We start from the raw sequence: 21063 nt of genomic DNA on the forward strand, positions 1-21063 counted from the left end.
CAAAGTCAGAAAGGCACATGAAGCTATTAAATTGAAATTAGGTTCTGACATGGAAATAAATAGAATAACATATAGAGGCAAAAATATGTTCAAGAGTGTCTATAATAGATTCCTAGTATATAAATCAGTCCATATACTAGAAAATAAAAAGAAGACATGCATTCAGCATGTATTGAAATTTAGATTCCTACCTTATTTCTTGATAAGCCTATTTAAACTTTCAGGATCAAACGCTGACCTGCAAGGTTTCTTGGTGCCAGGGGAGCTGAAGCACCAATGTCAACAACCACTGTGGTGGTTGTAACAATGCTGCTTCAGCAATCATATTTTCTATTTTCAAGCCAGCAGCAGCACTGCACGTAACATACCCAGCATAATGTACAGTATTATGGACTGAAAGAAAAGGGCCAATTTTCCAGGCTTAATTCCAACATGTTTGTATAACGTCTGTAAACAGATACGCTCTGCAGCATTATGAAGGATTAAGAAATACCCTAAAAAAATACATATTAAGGAGTAAGCGTGCAAGTGGAATAAGCAGGGCTTTTGGAAACCTTAAAATGATAAAGCCATTAAATTTCTTTGCAGATGAGGGCACGAACCTTCGTTCCCGTCTTCCAGCCCAATTTCTCTAGAATACTTGGCCCTTTGCTGGAGATGACAAGAGAAACCTACAGCACAATCAAGTAGTCATGTTTTTGTGAATATCAACAATGAATCATTGTTTTAGTTGCCCCCTGATTCATTGTAATGACGGTGGACTTGTGTCCAAGCCTGAATTATATCATGCATCACGAAGAGTAGCACAAAGGCCACATTTTTTGAAAATCATGATGAATGCTTCTCTTCACCAAAGTAAAAACCTAAGAGTATCTTCCACTGCAAAGCTAAAGGAAGGAAACTAATTTCAAAAGAAATGTTGAGTGCCAAGCGTGGCACTGAATTGCTAAAAAAAGCATTTGCCATATGATGTTACTTTCAGTTGTTTTGCAGTTAAAACTATTCATCCCGTTGTTCTTTGCACACAGCCAGGATTATCCTGATATATCAGTACTGTTTGCAAGCAGTTAACAGGCTGCTGAAGGATTGAAGGAACAGCAATATCACTTTCAAGTCCAAATTGAAGCCACTTCAAAAATGGAGCATGGGAAAGTATTTGAAAAAAAAAAGATGAATGGCCCCTCTTTGGTTCCCTAAAAATTTACCTATTTTCCCTGATTTTATATGGATCAATATATTTCATACATGGGGGTTTACCAGATAACTCTATGACTTTATCCTTGTAGCATCTCTGCAGAAAGATTTATGTTTCTGATTTTAAACTATCTGATCCTCCTAGATTTCTGGAGAAGATTCAGATACTGTTTTGTAACCTTTTCTATTCCTTACTGCACAGAGGAAATATTAAGAGCTATCAGTCTGGTAACAACCCTAAACCAGATTTGAATAAAAATGCAATCTGACTGAAATATTTTATAATCTACTTTATCCATAACAGCAATATTAGAGCAAAGGCATGAGCAAATTGTGTTAACTGTATAACTGAATTTTTAAAAGAAATCTTCAACTTTGATTAATATTAAACTTAATATTGTATCTTCCTAGTGAAAAATGTAGGTAGTCCTTGCTTAAAGACTGCCTTATTCAGCAACTACTTGAAGTTACAATAGTGATGAAGAATAATTTTATGACCGATGCTCACATTTATGTCCCTTGTTGCATCCTCAGTCAGGTGATCAGCATTACAGTCAATATACATTATCCCGTGATTGACTTGTTGCTTTTCTACCTCTCTCTTTGCAAAGAGGAGTGTAGGGACTGGAGAGGAAGGGATTAAGAGAGAGTAAGTAGGCACACAATAGGGAATGCACTGGGCTGTTTGCCTAGTGTGCTGGTGGCTACCGATGCAACCACATTCCTTTTAATGTGTACTGTTTGTCTGCTTACTCTCTTATAATCCTTCTTCAATGAATGCTAATGCAAACATTAATTCTCTTCTTGTTAATTATCCCAGTGTAGGAAGTGATTAGGGGGCACACAAAAGCCAAAAGTGTGAAACTAACTAGTTTTGTCAGTTTTGAGCCAGTATTGCTGGGTAAGTATTCAAAGGGCAATAGAACGGGGGAAAGGAAAGCATAGTCTGGTTGCTTAATATCCAATTTAAGTGACTCATTCACTTAACAATAGCACTGCTGATCCAAATGTGGTTGCTTAATTTGGACTACCTGTACACCAGATGCTTAAATACACTGTTTAAATATAAAGAACATTACTGGAGTGGTACAGAGATTCAGAAGTGCCTCTTCCAAATACATCATGGATTGAATACAGAATAAGATAAGTTTCCCAACAGAAAGCTCTTAAAGTGGTACCCAAATTTGTTATTTTAAGCAATACATTATGTAAGCAGATAGTCTTGTTACCCCCATAACCACAAATCAATTATAAATTAAAAACCAAATTTTAATTTGTATGATTGTGTACAATTACATAATCATACCAACTGTCCAAGCTCAATTTTATTTAATGGACTTCACAACTAAATAAGTGTTATTTTCTGATAAATGGCAATGAAATCCAAACTCTTCTCCATAAAATCTGAAATCCATTGAGATCCAATAAATTTAGATTTTACAAATTTTCGTAAATTCTTGAGCAATTTTACTAGTAAGTGATTGCGTATTGCTAACCAAAAAGCTAATTCTTTCCCTGAAAAATCAGAAGGTAATGCTAAATCAAACCTTTTGAAAGCTTTACATGAAGCAAGAGTTACTATACAAAGAAGCTCTGAATCAGATGAGCAGAATATTGGCCAGCTATTGTACAATCTTCAGTATACTGCGAGTGTTGCCATTTTTTAGAATAATTCTAAGAGCGCAGCACCTCACAAGCAATTTATCTCTCAATGATAATATTAAGAAAATTTAAACAAGAGGCTACGTTCAAAGCAATTTTGTCCATTATCTTATCATGAACTTAATTCTGTTTACTAACCTTGTCTTCCAGTCTTCCTCTGATTTAGACCTGTTTTTACGAGCAGTTCTTTGTTTTTCTTCAAGCCTTTTCTTCTCTTCACTGGCTACATCTACCAAAAGTTTTTTTTTTTAAAAAGGGGTGTGTGTAAAACAGGATGTATCAAATTATAATACAGTAGAATAATACTTGAGTGGTAGCAATATATAAATTCAATGATAATAATTCATAAATACATTTTTGATTAGTATAATTTATATAAGATTTCTGCATATTTCCACAAACTTTACTATGCAGCAGATTGATCAACAATAAATTAACCCTTTTATATTCTATGCTCCAAATAAATGAGATGCCTAATTTGCAATATATTTTAGTATAATATGCATATTTGTTTATATAAAAGAATAATTTTAACAGCATTATTGTTACAAAAAAATTAAACAATCCCCAATACAAAATTCTGTTTTTCTGTTTTCATGAGAAAGGCAAGCTACAGCAATGTTTCTCCAAGTCAGCATCTTGACTCAAAAGCTGAACTCATCTTAACATTGCAAAGTTTGAAAAATACTGAAAATTTCACCAAGACAGGCAACAGTTGTATCATTTAAATAGAATAAAACAAAAACAAGCTGCCTTATTGTGACCTGGAAAGATCCAATGCAAAATATTCTTAAACAAGGTTTCAGTTATTTTCTAATTAAAACTAGACATAAGGCTACTGCAAATTCTTTGCAGGGAATGTGTATAAGCATTTTTTTAAAAAAATAATTAAAGCAGTTGTTTTTTTTCCAGGCTTATGTAACTACTTCAGAAGTTGCTTCCAGCTGCCTCTGCCAAATGCATGTATGGGTAAACACCTAGAAGCAGCTGTGTGAATTCAAAAAAGATGTGGCTGTTTCAATTATTTGAAAAGTGCCTTGTGTTCCAAAGCACAACTTTATTGTACTACTTTTTTATTTACTAACGCATGTGTATCAACAAGTTTTCTGTAAAACATGATTGCAACAATAGTCTTAAATATTTCAACATTCTTATGACAAGAAACTTTAAACCGAGGCTATTGAGTTACCTATTTCACCATTTTCCATAGCTCTTATATCTGGCCTCAGCCTGCAGTCAGTTTTGGGAATAATACTTTCCATTTCCTGATCCAATTCATTCAACATCATAGCAAAGGTAGTAAAGTTGTACATCTAAAAAATAAAATAAATAGCTTTAGAATGTTCCTTTTATAAAGAAATATTAGTTGTTAGTATGTTTGCAGCCTCAAAAGAAAGTATCCAATCAAATTGTTGAGGAACCTTTTTCTATATTTCATTACATTAAAGTGGGCTAGAGCAGGGGTCCCTAACCCCTGGCCCACTATCAGGCCACGAGCCATTTGGAACCAGGCCACAGAAGCAGTAAGCAAGCTTGTGCACATCCCTACTTGCGCGAGCAGTGAGCGAGCACATGCTCCATTTGTGCGAGTGGCGGGCACATGTGCCAGCCACTCATGCAAATGGAGTTGCGGGCACGCTTGCCCACCACTCACGTAGAATCATCCCCTCCCCCCCACCAGCCCGAAAAACTGGAAAGGCCGGGGAACACTGGGCTAAAGGAAGGAAGTGGGTCCTTGTTTGCTTGTTTATATTCTTTATTATTTTTACAAATAAGATGGCAAACATAACCAACATACTCTTCCTCCTCCTATTTTCCCTTCAACAACAACCCTGTGAGGTGAATTGGGCTGAGAAAGAATGACCAGCCCAAGGTCACCCAGCTGGCTTTCATGGCTACGGTGGGACTTGATTCATCGTCTGTAGCTTTCTAGCCTGGTGACTTAACCATTATACCAAACTGGCTCTCTGTTTCTACAGTACGCAATAAAATCAAAGTTATTGAAGAGGCACTTGAACCGTAGATATTAGATATATTAGATGAATATTAGATGAATCAGAAACTGGTAGCAAGCATTTACCAGAATGGGGTGCCCTCTTAAAAGAAAAAGTGGGTGGAGTTTTAACTGCTTTCAATTTGGAGAAAGAGCTTTTTGTATGCATTAGAACCCAAACAAAATATCTTCCCCTCTGACCCCCAGTTTTATTTATCTTTCAGAAAACTGCATCTTCATTGTTTTCACTCTGGAATTTGGCAACACAATTTTGGGAGCTCCATCAATAAGGTTCAAAAGTAACTCCTGGACTTCTCACAAGTAAAGAAGAATGGACTTTCTTGCATAAGCTGCTGTTACGATATTAAAAAAGTAGAATCCTATTTAGTACTAAGAGGAAAGAAAAATAATTCAAGTGATAATCTTCAGGCAAATAGGCTACTAATGCAATTCTACTAGTCACTGCTTCCATTAAATAAAATAATTATGTTTAGGTTTTTCCCCACTTTCTTCACTGTGTAATTTCTGACAGTAAAACTGACAAAAATGTAGACCAATGTTTCCCAGCTGTGGCAACTTAAGATGTGTGGACTTCATGTTCCAAAATTGCCTGTCCAGTTTGCTGACTGGGGAATTCTGGGAGATGAAGTCCATATATAAATTGACCAAGGTTGAAAAATACTGATGTATACCATTGAGTGTAAGGCTCCTCTCACCTGTGTTGAGTTTGAAGGCCTTGGAGCTATTTTCCACAACAGCACACTTCCAGGGATCACACACATACTTTCACATTCTGGCAAGGGCATCTCATCCGGCTCATCAGAATTTCTTGTCTACAATATAGTGTGAAAAACAGCACATTCTACCCAGAAATAACATTTTAGTGCAGTTCTGTAAACATAATGCAGCTCTATGTACAACTATATAAAAAGGTAAAGGTTTCCCATGTTCAGTTGTGTCCGATTCTAAAGATTGGTGCTCATATCCATTTCCTAACCTAGGAAGCTAGCATTGTCCGAAGATGCTTCTGTGCTCATGTGGCTGGCATGACTATATGCTGAGGCACACGGAACACTGTTACCCTCCCACTGCTGTGGTATGCTTTTATCTATTTGCATGCTTTTGAACTGCTAGGTTGGCAGAAGCTGCGGCAAGAATGGGAGTTCACCCTGTAACTGGTGCTTGGGCCCAGCACCTTAACCACTAGGCCACCACACCCCTCTACAATTATATAAATAACTGCTAAAAGAGCATCTAGAACTTGATGTCTTAATTGTTTTATCGATACCATGTTTACAATGACAAACCTTTTAAGGCAAATGTGTAATAAAAATGAATAATTCTGAAGATTTGATAAGACCCCTCTGAGGAGGCATGTCCAAGTTTAGAGATGTTTCACTGGTTTGGTTGCACTATTGGATTATTCACTTTGCCTCTACTGGCAAATACTGTTGTGATTCAGGGTCAGCCTGTGGGTTCGGCAGTTGGGTCGGACGACTCAGAGGAGGAGGAGGAGGGGAGTGTTGAAGAGCTTGCTGATGATGGCCTTGAGGCTCCGCAGAGCCCTCAGCCAGGCCCCTCCCACCTGGTCACGATGGAGACCCAGCTGTGTGAGCCTGACAGCGTGGATGAAGATGACCCGCAGCTGGCCCTGTTCAAGGACGCCCGACGCAGGAGGCAGTCAATCAGGAGTAAACAGAGGAAGGCAATGGGGCACCTCGGAAGGAGGCAGAGAGAAGCCACGCCCTGAACTGTATAAAAGGGGAATGCGTGGGATGGCTGGTTTGCTGAAGGCAACCGCTTGAAAAGCTCCTGTTTCTTGGTTCGTGTCTTGTTTTGTTTGTTTTTGTATTCATAAATTTGGCAGGCTTAATTCCAGCCTCTTGCCTTCTTGTAAAAGGGGTTGTCCCTGCCTTTTCTGCAGGGCCGGTAGCAGGCTGGTACAGAACAAATACACAGGAAAACAAACAAGTTAGCAGAGAAGAAAAGGGTCCTCTTAATTAAGCAGGACTAACATCAAGGGGAGGCTAATGTCAAGTCCTTCCTATGGCCAGCAGAAAAAGCCAATGGACTGGCCATCAACAAGCTTCTGAAGAAGCCAGAGAAAGATAAGTCCCCGCCTTGGCATTCAACTGAGAAATCAAGAGCAGATGAGGACTTTAAAAAACCCAAACCTGTGACTGACCCTTTCATTTTTTTCTGCCCTCCTAGGCATGCCCTAGAAAGGACATCTACTTCAATCAATTAGATAGCTGCTATGCTATTCCAATGCTAAAATTCTCCAAAACATATTATTTTAAAGTACTCCAAAATGCTAGTGGGATATACTTGCCTAATCTGAGAAAATGCAATTGAGAATAACCAACATATGTTTCAACAAGTATTTTGTCATGTTCTTCACCTACTTGAATTTGTTCTTTCACAATTCTTTCTTGCTTTCTAAACCATTTTGTTCTGCAGGTCCCAAACTAGAAATACCTGTCCTGCCTCATTTGCTTTTGAAGTGTTCGGTTCCGCCCAGGTTTTAATAAACAGCTTAAAAATACCTTTGCTTTAGTTTAATATATACTAGTTACTGGCTTTTCTACTTTTTTGGATAACAAAGTCATATTTATAAATAATTTAGAATAGCACCCAATTCTATTAAAATGTTACTCAACAAACATCAAGGCCTCAAATTTCAAACTGTACTCTTTTCTTCATGGAACTTCATATGACATGGTGAAAATTTTGGTATAATATAGCTTATAGAAGAGTTGGATATCTTTTTGCAATTGCTCATCTACAAAAAATCATGTACATACAATGCTTAATACTTCCCTTTCTCAAACAGCCAATTTCCATGGCAAATTATTGCAACTAAGAATTTCAAAAATGGTTTACGATACAAGCCATGAGCTAAATACATAAGATGTTTGTATGTACCTAATTTTTTGAGTTTATAATTTCTTTACAGTCTCCGTGTATGAAAAAACAAACCTATACATTTATCATACTTCCTTTATATTAAATATTCAAAGTTAAATACCCTCAGTGATAATTTATATAGATCAAGTCATGGTACATTTAAGCTTTTGTAGTGGCAGATGAAAAAACAGTGTGCAGATGAAACTAGAAAACTTCAAAAGTTTCTAAAAGAACCTCAACTTTAAATCACATAAATTGAGTTGTGATATTCTGTATCTCTTCTGGCTACATAGTGCTTCAGGACCAAGCCAAAGCTTTTATTGCGGGTATTTTGCTCCAAAACTGTAGCAAGTTTTTATTTAACCATATTTGTCAAAGTAGGCAAGAATGTGTTCTTATTCCCCTGGAATCAGCAGAAATACTATTTGAAGGCAACAATACATTTCTATAGTCTTTCTGTATTTCCTTAGAATATCACCTGACATGTGACCAATGACACAGGTACCAAGTGAACAATTGAGGAGCATTTAAAGTGAAAACACTCTGAATGGACATAAATAAATACCTGATTTGACTTGGAAACCTACTGAAAATAGAAGCAGCCAAAAGTGAAGTTTGTTCTTAAAAAGATACCATTGAAACCAAAAAGACTTAATGTTCAGCTTTTGGCTGGATTCTACCTTGGTAAATTAAAAATTACCTTTAGTTGGAATAAGTGTGTGTGATTGGTCCAAGGTCACCCAGTTCGCTTTCATGACCAAGGTGGGACTTGAACTCACAATCTCTTGCTTTATAGCTCAGTGCCTTAATCACTAGACCAAATCGGCTTTTTTCTGCATTATTTGACAAAACCCACAGCAGACATAGTCTGGGACTTTTAGAGTACTACAATCCCCTATCTTAAAAAGAAAAAAAAAAGAAACCCACAACTTTTAATGATAATCTATCTTGCAATAGTTAATCTATGATCAAAAGCAAATAACATTATAAATGTAATGGAAATAAAGAACCATTGCCTATTTTAAAATATTTCCAAGGATTTCTAAATTTATACTTTCTAGGTATTAAGCAAGCCATTCAAGCAACTAATCTGAATGACTATCTGAAGTTTATTAATGTGAATACTAGCATTCCTCTTACTTTTTTTATCTGTTGTTGTCTTTAGTCTCTTTTAATTTTATTGTCTGAATTATTTCATAGAAAAAATGTAAGCCAAGCTCCATGTCTGTCTGTCTATCATCTAATCGAATATGTTTGTATTTTACCCTATTGCTCAAAAGTCTTCTTCCTGGATATCGTGTCAAAAAGCCACCCATTCACCTAATTACAGTATTGGCACTGAATTCGCTGGCTTTCATGAAGAGTTCCAAACTAGTATTAAGTAGATTTTACAGTTATATCAAAAGTGGAAACTAGTCTGATGTTGGTTCATAAGTGAGAAATGTGAGATGAGAGGGAACTATGATAATGAAATCTCTAGTGATTATCTGAACTGGCCCATAGTGTGTGCTAGTCATTGGAACCCAAGAAAAGTTTTAACATATTTGGACCTTTTTGACAAAGTATAAAATTTATGGAATAATTTTCAAAATCGTGCATATTTTCCAACAGTTAGTCCGGAACGGAATACTTATTCTTTCAATATTTAAAGAGAAATTACTGGTGCTACTCTATTTTTTAGTATTAACAATACCTGTTTATTGTTTTTCTTCTCTTCTGTGTTTTTCTTGTCATTCTTTTTGTAAGCTTCAAATGTAGTAAGATCGACACTGTACAAACACTCAGTCCATTTTCCGTAGAGTGCACAAAGTTTCTTTTTGCTGTCAAAACCCGCACCCCCCCGAAAACAACTAAGTTTAGAAACAGTGTTTTTTGGATTAGCTATGTTACTATTTTGTACCAAAATTATTTATTTATTTATTAGTTGAATTCAAGGTTAGTGTAATCATTTTAATTGTTTTTAATTTTTGTAACCTGTTGTATTGTTTTTAAAAAACCTTGTGAACCGCCCTGAGTCCTACGGGAGAAGGGCGGTATATAAGTCTAATAAAATAAAAATAAATAAATAAAATAAATATTCCCGAAGGACTCAGGGCGGTTCACAGGGCAGTTAAAACAGTACAAAAAAGAATAAAATGGAATTAAATTAGTACAAGCCCACAATTCATAATAACAATAAAATTAAAATTTTTAAATTAATTTATATAATTTAGTATAATTTAATTAAAATACTTTAAAATTTAAAATCCCTCAGTCCAGGCCAGACAGTTCGAATAACCAGGTTTTTACATAAAAATTACATAAAGCAGAAGCTACAGAATGTTTACAATACTGTATGTGAACCACATTACCAAACAATTTAAACCTTTGAAATATTTCTCTCCATATATTTTAGTAATACATGGTTTTATTTACCTTTTATCTTGAACGTAGCCTTCAACTTTGTGTAGTTCTTTTCCAAAAAGGCCACAGGGCTTGAAGTTTAGCATGCATTTTTCACCGGTTCTATGAAAGAAATATTAAACTTTTTAAAAAATAAAGAAAAAAGACCTTTACTTTGATTGTTGGGCATGGATAGTGGTTTTCTGATCTACTAGTGGTAACTATTTCTTTTTACAGTGAAAACTTTGTTTATTGCTGTCTTGAAATTAAAGTTGTTGTTCTATTAATATTAAATTGTGAAGCAAACTTAATTGTCAAATTAAATAGTAAATTTCCAACTTACTTGTGATTGGTTATTTCCATATTTCCATATTGTTCAATCCAAAGTTTGCCTACAATAATGTTATGTACACAGCAAGTAGGATTTGTCCATGTATATGCTTCATTATGTCTGAAAAGGAAAATAAAAGCAATTAAGATTCATACAAGGCTTTTAAAATGACTATAATCTTAAAAAGTGCATAAATCAAGATATTAATTTATTCTTTCCTATTAGCAATATAACAGCGAATGTGATATCACTCACACACAAATGTTGACAGTTTCCCATAGCACAGATAATCCAGGAAAAAAAATCTACTGATATGAGGAGGTTGTTTTCTTAATATATTAATATAAATTCCTAAAAACATGGTCCCCTTCATGGATTACTGCCTTGTCGTGGCGAAGGGGCTTGCGTAATTCAATGAAGCTATGAGCTATGCCGTGCAGGGCCACCCAAGACGGACAGGTCATAGCTGAGAGTTCTGACAAAACGTGATCCACTGGAGAAGGAAATGGCAACCCACTCCAGTATCTTTGCCATGAAAACCCTATGGACAGTACCAAAAGGCAAAACGATATGACGCTGGAAGATGAGCCCCTCAGGTCGGAAGGCGTCCAATATGCTACTGGGGAAGAGCAGAGGGCTAGTACTAGTAGCGCCAGAAAGAATGAAGCGACTGGGCCAAAGCCGAAAGGACGCTCAGCTGTGGATATGTCTGGTGGTGAAAGGAAAGTCCGATGCTGTAAAGATTTTTTCTCCATAGGAACCTGGAATGTAAGATCCATGAATCAAGGAAAGCTGGACGTGGTCAAACAAGAGATGACAAGACTAAACATTGACATCTTAGGTATCAGCGAACTAAAATGGACAGGAATGGGTGAATTTAATTCAGATGACCATCAGGTATACTACTGCGGGCAAGAATCCCTCAGAAGAAATGGAGTAGCCTTCATAGTCAATAAAAGAGTAGGAAAATCAATACTGGGATACAATCCTCAAAATGACAGAATGATCTCAGTTCGAATCCAAGGCAAACCATTCAATATCACAGTAGTCCAAGTCTATGCCCCAACCACCAGTGCTGAAGAGGATGAAATTGACCGGTTCTATGAAGCCCTACAGCACCTTATAGAAGTAACACCAAAAAATGATGTCCTTATCATCATGGGGGATTGGAATGCTAAAGTAGGAAGCCAAAAGATAACTGGAATAACAGGCAAGTTTGGCCTTGGAGTACAAAATGAAGCAGGGCACAGGCTGATAGAATTTTGTCAAGAGAATACGATGGTCATAGCAAACACTCTTTTCCAACAACCCAAGAGACGGCTCTACACATGGACATCACCAGACGGTCAACACAGAAATCAGATTGACTATATGCTCTGCAGCCAAAGATGGAGAAGCTCTATACAGTCGGTAAAAACAAGACCAGGAACTGACTGTGGCTCAGACCATGAGCTTCTCCTTGCAAAGTTTAGGCTTAAACTGAAGAAAGTAGGGAAAAGCACTAGGCCAGTCAGGTATGAATTAAATCATATCCCTGTTGAATATACAGTAGAGGTGACAAATAGATTTAAGGAATTAGATCTGATAGACAGAGTGCCTGAAGAACTATGGACAGAGGTTCGCGACATTGTACAACAGGTAGCAACCAAAACTATCCCAAAGAAAAAGAAATGCAAGAAAGCAAAATGGCTGTCTGAGGAAGCTTTGCAAATAGCTGAGGAAAGGAGGGAAGCGAAAGGCAAGGGAGAAAAACATAGATATGCCCAATTGAATGCAGAATTCCAGAGAATAGCTAGAAGAGATAAGAATGCCTTCTTAAATGAACAGTGCAAAGAAATAGAAGAAAACAATAGAATAGGGAGGACCAGAGATCTTTTCAAGAAAATTGGAGAGATGAAGGGAACGTTTAATGCAAAAATGGGCATGATAAAGGACCAAAATGGCAGGGACCTAACAGAGGCAGAAGAGATTAAGAAGAGGTGGCAAAATTACACAGAAGAACTATACAAGAATGAGCTTAACGTCCCAGATAATCACAATGATGTGGTCACTGACCTCGAGCCAGACATCCTAGAATGTGAGGTGAAGTGGGCCTTAGAAAAGCTGAGCAACAACAAAGCTAGTGGAGGTGACAGTATTCCAGCTGAGCTATTCAAAATCTTAAAAGACAGTGCAGTAAAAGTGCTACACTCAATTTGCCAGCAAATTTGGAAAACTCAACAGTGGCCACAGGATTGGAAAAGATCAGTTTACATTCCAATTCCAAAGAAAGGCAGTGCCAAAGAATGTTCAAACTATCGCACCATTGCACTCATTTCTCATGCTAGTAAAGTCATGCTTAAAATCCTACAAGCTAGACTTCAGCAGTATGTGGATCGAGAACTACCAGAAGTACAGGCAGGATTTCGAAGAGGCAGAGGAACTAGAGATCAAATTGCCAACATACGCTGGATCATGGAGAAAGCTAGGGAGTTCCAGAAAAACATCTACTTCTGCTTCATTGACTATGCTAAAGCCTTTGATTGTGTGGATCATAACAAACTGTGGCAAGTTCTTAAAGAGATGGGAGTACCAGACCATATTATTTGTCTCTTGAGAAACCTATATGCGGGTCAAGAAGCAACAGTGAGAACTGGACACGGAACCACTGATTGGTTCAAAATTGGGAAAGGAGTCCGGCAAGGCTGTATACTGTCGCCCTGCCTATTTAACTTATATGCAGAGCACATCATGAGAAAGGCAGGGCTAGATGAATCAAAAGTTGGAATTAAGATTGCCGGAAGAAATATCAACAACCTAAGATACGCAGATGATACCACTCTAATGGCAGAAAGTGAAGAAGAACTAAAGAGCCTCTTGTTGCGGGTGAAGAAGGAGAGTGCAAAACTTGGGTTGAAACTTAACATTAAGAAAACCAAGATCATGGCAACTGGCCCTCTCAATTCCTGGCAAATAGATGGGGAAGAAATGGAGGTAGTGACAGATTTTGTTTTCCTGGGCTCCAAGATCACTGCAGATGGGGACTGTAGCCAAGAAATTAAAAGACGCTTGCTCCTGGGGAGGAAAGCCATGGCAAATCTAGACAGCACACTAAAAAGCAGAGACATCACCCTGTCAACAAAAGTGCGTATAGTCAAGGCTATGGTCTTCCCAGTTGCAATGTATGGCAGTGAAAGTTGGACCATAAGAAAGGCTGAGCGCCAAAGAATTGAGGCCTTTGAACTATGGTGCTGGAGAAGACTCCTGCGAGTCCCTTGGACTGCAAGGCGATCAAACCGGTCAGTCCTAGAGGAGATCAATCCTGACTGCTCTTTAGAAGGCCAGATCCTGAAGCTAAAACTCAAATACTTTGGCCACCTAATGAGAAGGAAGGACTCACTGGAGAAGAGCCTAATGCTGGGAAAGATTGAGGGCAAGAGAAGAAGGGGACGACAGAGAATGAGGTGGCTGGATGGAGTCACTGAAGCAGTAGGCGTGAGCTTAAATGGACTCCAGAAGATGGTAGAAGACAGGAAGGCCTGGAGGAATGTTGTCCATAGGGTCGCGATGGGTCGGACACGACTTCGCAGCTAACAACAACAAAAAAACATGGCAATTTCAGCATAGTTCGGTTATTTTCAAGCTAAAAACATCACTCTATGTAGTTTCTTGCTTGTCAAATATCATATATGCTTTACTATTATTTGCGTTCATACAATGGAATTCCATTCATTCTGCATTGCTTGCAATTTCTAATTAGCCCAAGATTAATACTGACTAACTTACTCAAGAAGCTTTAGAGTTATTATTCCCTTTGGTTCTGCTTCAACACTCTTTCCCCAAAACTTGAGTTTAGGATAAATGGAACCGTGAAATACAAAATCATTATTCAGTCCTTCAGCATAAAAAGCACTGATTGGTGGGTGATGACTAACTTGTTCCGAGATGAGTCTGAATCCAAGATCCTCTCTATGCAGGAAAATAAAGTGATAATTAGCAATGTTTATCTACAAAATGTGGTAAAACATAAACATTTCCATATCAATTTTTATCACACAAAAAAAATCAAAATTGTAATTATTACTGGAATATTTGATATGTTTTCTTAATATACCAATAGTACTTAATATACCAATAGTACTGAACTACACAGAAAAGACATAAAAGATAATTCCCAAATGAAGACTTTAACTAATCTAGCTACTAAGTAGGGAGTCAATACTTTAACACTGCATAAACCACACGTGGGCTAATTTTGTCTTTCCACTTCATGCCCAAGAAAGAATATCTGGAACAGTTGGAGAGTACATTACCTGACAAGTTCATATGTCTCTCCAAGTAATGGATTGAACGGCTTTCCTGTACGCTCCCACTGAGAGGCTACAGCCGAAACAGCAAAAGCAGCTACACACTGTTGAAAAAGCAATTTTATAAGTTATTTCTACTGACTTTCACTAGAAGAAAATTATTTAGGCTACAGCTTTTGAAGCGTTAATTCTCATAAAGTGAAACCAGTCTCATCTGACTCATGCTCGGATTCTAATGACTACAAAGACACAATCTGGTTCTCTTCTCATATGAAAAAGGTAGTGAGAAACATTTAAAACGTTAAAAAGATTAAATTATCATCATTGCTTTTTAAGAAGTTAAACAAATCTGCTTCAAGCTAAGTTGCAGGTCAGATATTCAGTAGCTTCATTTTTAAAATATCACTGTAAAGATCTCATTAAATTTTATTTCTTCAAATAGCCTCCACTTAAATTCGTAAGATTTTCTAGAAATAAACAACCCAGTTATTTTCCAACTCTTGAGATAGAAGTACCTTCATTCTTTCAACAGGGTCAGAGAGCAAGCTGGCTTTATGAATTAAATATGTATGCTCCATGTATTCTGTCAATCGCTGTAGGAAACTCAGGGGCTCATTAAAAATTACTGGCATAGTGATCTTGGACAGCTCCTAGAAGAAATTTAAAAGAAATATTACAAAGTGTGTGTGGATGTTTATGTAACTACTACATTATTAATGTGTGAATAGTTTCGGTTTCCATATAAACGAAGTTAGATTATTAGCAAAAGAAGTAAACATGAACCTAGATATAAATTTATACCATTAATTTAAAGAAAAGCCAATATGGCTTGATGAGTATCATATTCAAGTCTAGAGAAAAGAATTGTATATCCATACTGAATCTGAAGATTATGATTCTGGACCACTGTACTCTGAGTTTGACTTCTTTCACAGGGTTTTTACAATGATAAAATGGATACGCAAGAGAAGAACTGTGCATAGCATGAGGGCATGATAATGTGTACACTATATTATTGTAAAACCAAAGTTACACAAGAATGGAAAGATCAAGTCTTTATTAGTCTCTGCTTTACAGTGTCTAACAACTACTTGAGCAAATATTTAGGACTCTTCAATATGTAATAGTGCAACAAGTCAATAATGACTAGGTGACTTCCCTTATGAAGTACAGTAACTAATTAATAGGCATATATATATATATATATATATATATATATATATATATATATATATATATATATCCCCTTCATGGATTACTGCCTTGTCGTGGCGAAGGGGCTTGCATAATTCAATGAAGCTATGAGCTATGCCGTGCAGGGCCACCCAAGACGGAAAGGTCATAGCAGAGTGTTCTGACAAAACGTGATCCACTGGAGAAGGAAATGGCAACCCACTCCAGTATCTTTGCCAAGAAAACCCTATGGACAGTACCAAAAGGCAAAACGATATGACGCTGGAAGATGAGCCCCTCAGGTCGGAAGGCGTCCAATATGCTACTGGGGAAGAGCAGAGGGCTAGTACTAGTAGCGCCAGAAAGAATGAAGCGACTGGGCCAAAGCCGAAAGGACGCTCAGCTGTGGATATGTCTGGTGGTGAAAGGAAAGTCCGATGCTGTAAAGATTTTTTCTCCATAGGAACCTGGAATGTAAGATCCATGAATCAAGGAAAGCTGGACGTGGTCAAACAAGAGAAGACAAGACTAAACATCGACATCTTAGATATCAGCGAACTAAAATGGACAGGAATGGGTGAATTTAATTCAGATGACCATCAGGTATACTACTGCGGGCAAGAATCCCTCAGAAGAAATGGAGTAGCCTTCATAGTCAATAAAAAAGTAGGAAAAGCAATACTAGGATACAATCCTCAAAATGACAGAATGATCTCAGTTCGAATCCAAGGCAAACCATTCAATATCACAGTAGTCCAAGTCTATGCCCCAACCACCGGTGCTGAAGAGGATGAAATTGACTGGTTCTATGAAGCTCTACAGCACCTTACAGAACTAACACCCAAAAATGATGTCCTTATCATCATGGGGGATTGGAATGCTAAAGTAGGAAGCCAAAAGATAACTGGAATAACAGGCAAGTTTGGCCTTGGAGTACAAAATGAAGCAGGGCACAGGCTGATAGAATTTTGTCAAGAGAATACGATGGTCATAGCAAACACTCTTTTCCAACAACCCAAGAGACGGCTTTACACATGGACATCACCAGACGGTCAACACAGAAATCAGATTGACTATATGCTCTGCAGCCAAAGATGGAGAAGCTCTATACAGTCAGTAAAAACAAGACCAGGAGCTGACTGTGGCTCAGACCATGAGCTTCTTGTTGCAAAGTTTAGGCTTAAATTAAAGAAAGTAGGGAAAAGCGCTAGGCCAGTCAGGTATGAATTAAATCATATCCCTGTTGAATATACAGTAGAGGTGACAAATAGATTTAAGGAATTAGATCTGATAGACAGAGTGCCTGAAGAACTATGGACAGAGGTTCGCAACATTGTACAAGAGGTAGCAACCAAAACCATCCCAAAGAAAAAGAAATGCAAGAAAGCAAAATGGTTGTCTGAGGAAGCTTTGCAAATAGCTGAGGAAAGGAGGGAAGTGAAAGGCAAGGGAGAAAAAGAAAGATATGCCCAATTAAATGCAGAATTCCAAAGAATAGCTAGAAGAGATAAGAATGTCTTCTTAAATGAACAATGCAAAGAAATAGAAGAAAACAATAGAATAGGGAGGACCAGAGATCTTTTCAAGAAAATTGGAGAGATGAAAGGAACGTTTAATGCAAAAATGGGCATGATAAAAGACCAAAATGGCAGGGACCTAACAGAGGCAGAAGAGATTAAGAAGAGGTGGAAAAATTACACAGAAGAACTATACAAGAATGAGCTTAATGTCCCTGATAATCACAATGAGGTGGTCACTGACCTCGAGCCAGACATCCTAGAATGTGAAGTGAAGTGGGCCTTAGAAAAACTGAGCAACAACAAAGCTAGTGGAGGTGACAGTATTCCAACTGAGCTATTTAAAATCTTAAAAGACGATGCAGTAAAAGTGCTACACTCAATTTGCCAGCAAATTTGGAAAACTCTACAGTGGCCACAGGATTGGAAAAGATCAGTTTACATTCCAATTCCAAAGAAAGGCAGTGCTAAAGAATGTTCAAACTATCGCACCATTGCACTCATTTCTCATGCTAGTAAAGTTATGCTTAAAATTCTACAAGCTAGACTCCAGCAGTATGTGGATCGAGAACTACCAGAAGTACAGGTAGGATTTCGAAGAGGCAGAGGAACAAGAGATCAAATTGCTAACATACGCTGGATCATGGAGAAAGCTAGAGAGTTCCAGAAAAGCATCTACTTCTGCTTCATTGACTATGCTAAAGCCTTTGATTGTGTGGATCATAACAAACTGTGGCAAGTCCTTAAAGAGATGGGCATACCAGACCATCTTATTTGTCTCTTGAGAAACCTATATGCGGGCCAAGAAGCAACAGTGAGAACTGGACATGGAACCACTGATTGGTTCAAAATTGGGAAAGGAGTCCGGCAAGGCTGTATACTGTCGCCTTGCCTATTTAACTTATATGCAGAGCACATCATGAGAAAGGCAGGGCTAGATGAATCAAAAGTTGGAATTAAGATTGCCGGAAGAAACATCAACAACCTAAGATATGCAGATGATACCACTCTAATGGCAGAAAGTGAAGAGGAACTAAAGAGCCTCTTGTTGCGAGTGAAGAAGGAGAGTGCAAAACTTGGGTTGAAACTAAACATTAAGAAAACCAAGATCATGGCATCCGGCCCTCTCAATTCCTGGCAAATAGATGGGGAAGAAAGGGAGGTAGTGACAGATTTTATTTTCCTGGGCTCCAAGATCACCGCAGATGGGGACTGTAGCCAAGAAATTAAAAGACGCTTGCTCCTTGGGAGGAAAGCCATGTCAAATCTAGACAGCACACTAAAAAGCAGAGACATCACCCTGTCAACAAAAGTGCGTATAGTCAAGGCGATGGTCTTCCCAGTTGCAATGTATGGCAGTGAAAGCTGGACCATAAGAAAGGCTGAGCACCAAAGAATTGAAGCCTTTGAACTATGGTGCTGGAGAAGACTCCTGCGAGTCCCTTGGACTGCAAGGCGATCAAACCGGTCAGTCCTAGAGGAGATCAACCCTGACTGCTCTTTAGAAGGCCAGATCCTGAAGCTAAAACTCAAATACTTTGGCCACCTAATGAGAAGGAAGGATTCACTGGAGAAGAGCCTAATGCTGGGAAAGATTGAGGGCAATAGAAGAAGGGGACGACAGAGAATGAGGTGGCTGGATGGAGTCACTGAAGCAGTAGGTGTGAGCTTAAATGGACTCCAGAAGATGGTAGAGGACAGGAAGGCCTGGAGGAACATTGTCCATAGGGTCGCGATGGGTCGGACACGACTTCGCAACTAACAACAACAATATACATATATATATATATGTTTGTGTGTGTAAATTTTAAATTGCTAACAAAGAATTAAGGGAGACTGATATGCATTTCAAACTTAATTCCCTTAATTCTTTGTTAGCAATTTAAAATTTACACAAATATGAGCTGTCATTCTATTAACGTGCAAGAAGGATATTTAAGATATTCAAACGACGTCTTGGCTGACAGTACAAATCTACAGTTTCTCAGTGATCTTGCCCGAAACATGAAAAAATGGGAGAAAATATATAACTGACCATAATCTTACTCTCATCTTTGCAGGAAAAAGCCACAGTGCCTAGTGGGTATATTAACTTTCGGAATAATTCTCTCCTTAGATCTCATTATGCTGCCAATTAGTCTTACTAAGTGGGCTTCCAATTCTTCCAGCAAGTTGCAAGAAACTCAATGAAAGAATCTTATTTTTCCAGAATATGGGAATCATTATCACCCTTCTTATGAATGTTGATTCAACACTGCATTTCTTCTAAAGTGATGTTTTCTAAACATGGAAAGATTAGAATCTGTGGCCTAAATTTCTACATTTCCTTGATAGTGGCATTTCCTCCACTCTACACCAAAGTGCCAAAACAAATGTACATTTCATATTTCACAAAGTTATTTGGTTTTGGAAGAGTACACATACTAGAATTTTCCAATGATATCAGTGCTTTGGACATCTATATACATTCACAATGAAAGGATTTGACAGTGTGGTGGAATAGGCTAGAAACACTTTAATGCATTCTAATTTATTTCAGAAATTCTGTGATTAAAACATAATGAAATCATAAATATGAATTTGTAATTAAAATAAGGCTCTGTTAAAAATCGCATTTACCTACCATTCCAATACACTTTCTCAAGATACTCCAAATACTGAAGTCATTTCTTGAAAACATTGGAGAGGGCAAGCTTGTCCTAGATTGGAGTGGAGGCAAGAAAGCTATTTAAGTCTTCAAAAATACACTTCCAGATTAATTACACAGAATATACTTTATACTATTTAAAATAAATCCTGAACACAGGCCTATGTACCTTAGCAGAAGTTTTAACAACCCTTTTTCTTCCACATCTACTCACTCATAAGGAATAAATTCTAAAACCACAGTTATGCATCCTATTGTAAAATTTCCAACTGTGTGAAGCAAAAACGCACCCTTGGTTTTGAGACAAGGCAGATAACTGATTTGATGTGAGCCTTATTAGCTCTGGAGACCTCTTAGCCTTCTTTATGTGTGTATCAACTCCCAGAATTCTCAGTCTCTCTTGCTACCTAAAATTCTAGAAGCTGGTTTACACTATAGGAAGTTGTTCAAGTTGAATTACTTGTTTATAAAGATTTCCATCCCACTCAGCTCTTAGAAGTCCCAATTGTTTACACATAAAAAGTATTCTAAAACTTGTGACAGATGCCAACATGTTTTTTTGTGCTACTGGAACCTCCCATGAACCTCCCTTTTGGTTCGCCTCCCCCCCGCCCCCCCAATTTTGGAAAGGTTATTAAGGGCTTAAACTAAATGTTTTAAAAACTCTGAGCTCCTTCAAAGCACTAAAACAGTGCTTCACCCCACCCAATTTTGGAATTCAACCTTTGACATAGTGTGCAAAGCTTTATAGAATATTTCAAAAAAGAAAACTGCCCACTCCTGAAGTGTGTGTGTACACACACACACACACTTTTTTCATACATGTACATTTATAAAATCTCCAATACTAATCTGAAATTGTACAAAAAAAGGGCACTCATGGTCACTGTTCAATTGTTTCTTGCAAAAGTCACTCCAGAATACAGATGAGCTTTGAAGCATAACTCGTCATGCCCCTGCAAGATAACTGT

The 21063-nt window shown here is 37.6% G+C and overlaps 1 protein-coding gene across 5 annotated transcripts in view; it reads right to left on the minus strand.

Annotated features, from left to right (window-relative positions):
- Positions 1-21063, minus strand: part of OSBPL1A (oxysterol binding protein like 1A) — a 70025-nt gene that overhangs the window by 2757 nt on the left and 46205 nt on the right. For all 5 annotated transcript variants that reach the window (XM_081325284.1, XM_081325281.1, XM_081325280.1 and 2 more), the window contains exons 19-28: positions 20069-20144; positions 15271-15405; positions 14762-14859; positions 14235-14417; positions 10482-10589; positions 10172-10261; positions 9450-9576; positions 5566-5682; positions 4046-4169; positions 2995-3085 (exon numbers count right to left, since the gene is read on the minus strand). In XM_081325284.1, the coding sequence (XP_081181410.1) occupies positions 2995-3085; positions 4046-4169; positions 5566-5682; positions 9450-9576; positions 10172-10261; positions 10482-10589; positions 14235-14417; positions 14762-14859; positions 15271-15405; positions 20069-20144 (1149 nt within the window). The remainder of the gene's footprint in view (positions 1-2994; positions 3086-4045; positions 4170-5565; positions 5683-9449; positions 9577-10171; positions 10262-10481; positions 10590-14234; positions 14418-14761; positions 14860-15270; positions 15406-20068; positions 20145-21063) is intronic.

Source organism: Vipera berus, assembly GCF_964194415.1.
Source record: "Vipera berus genome assembly, chromosome: 3".
Taxonomy (NCBI): Eukaryota; Metazoa; Chordata; class Lepidosauria; order Squamata; family Viperidae; genus Vipera; species Vipera berus.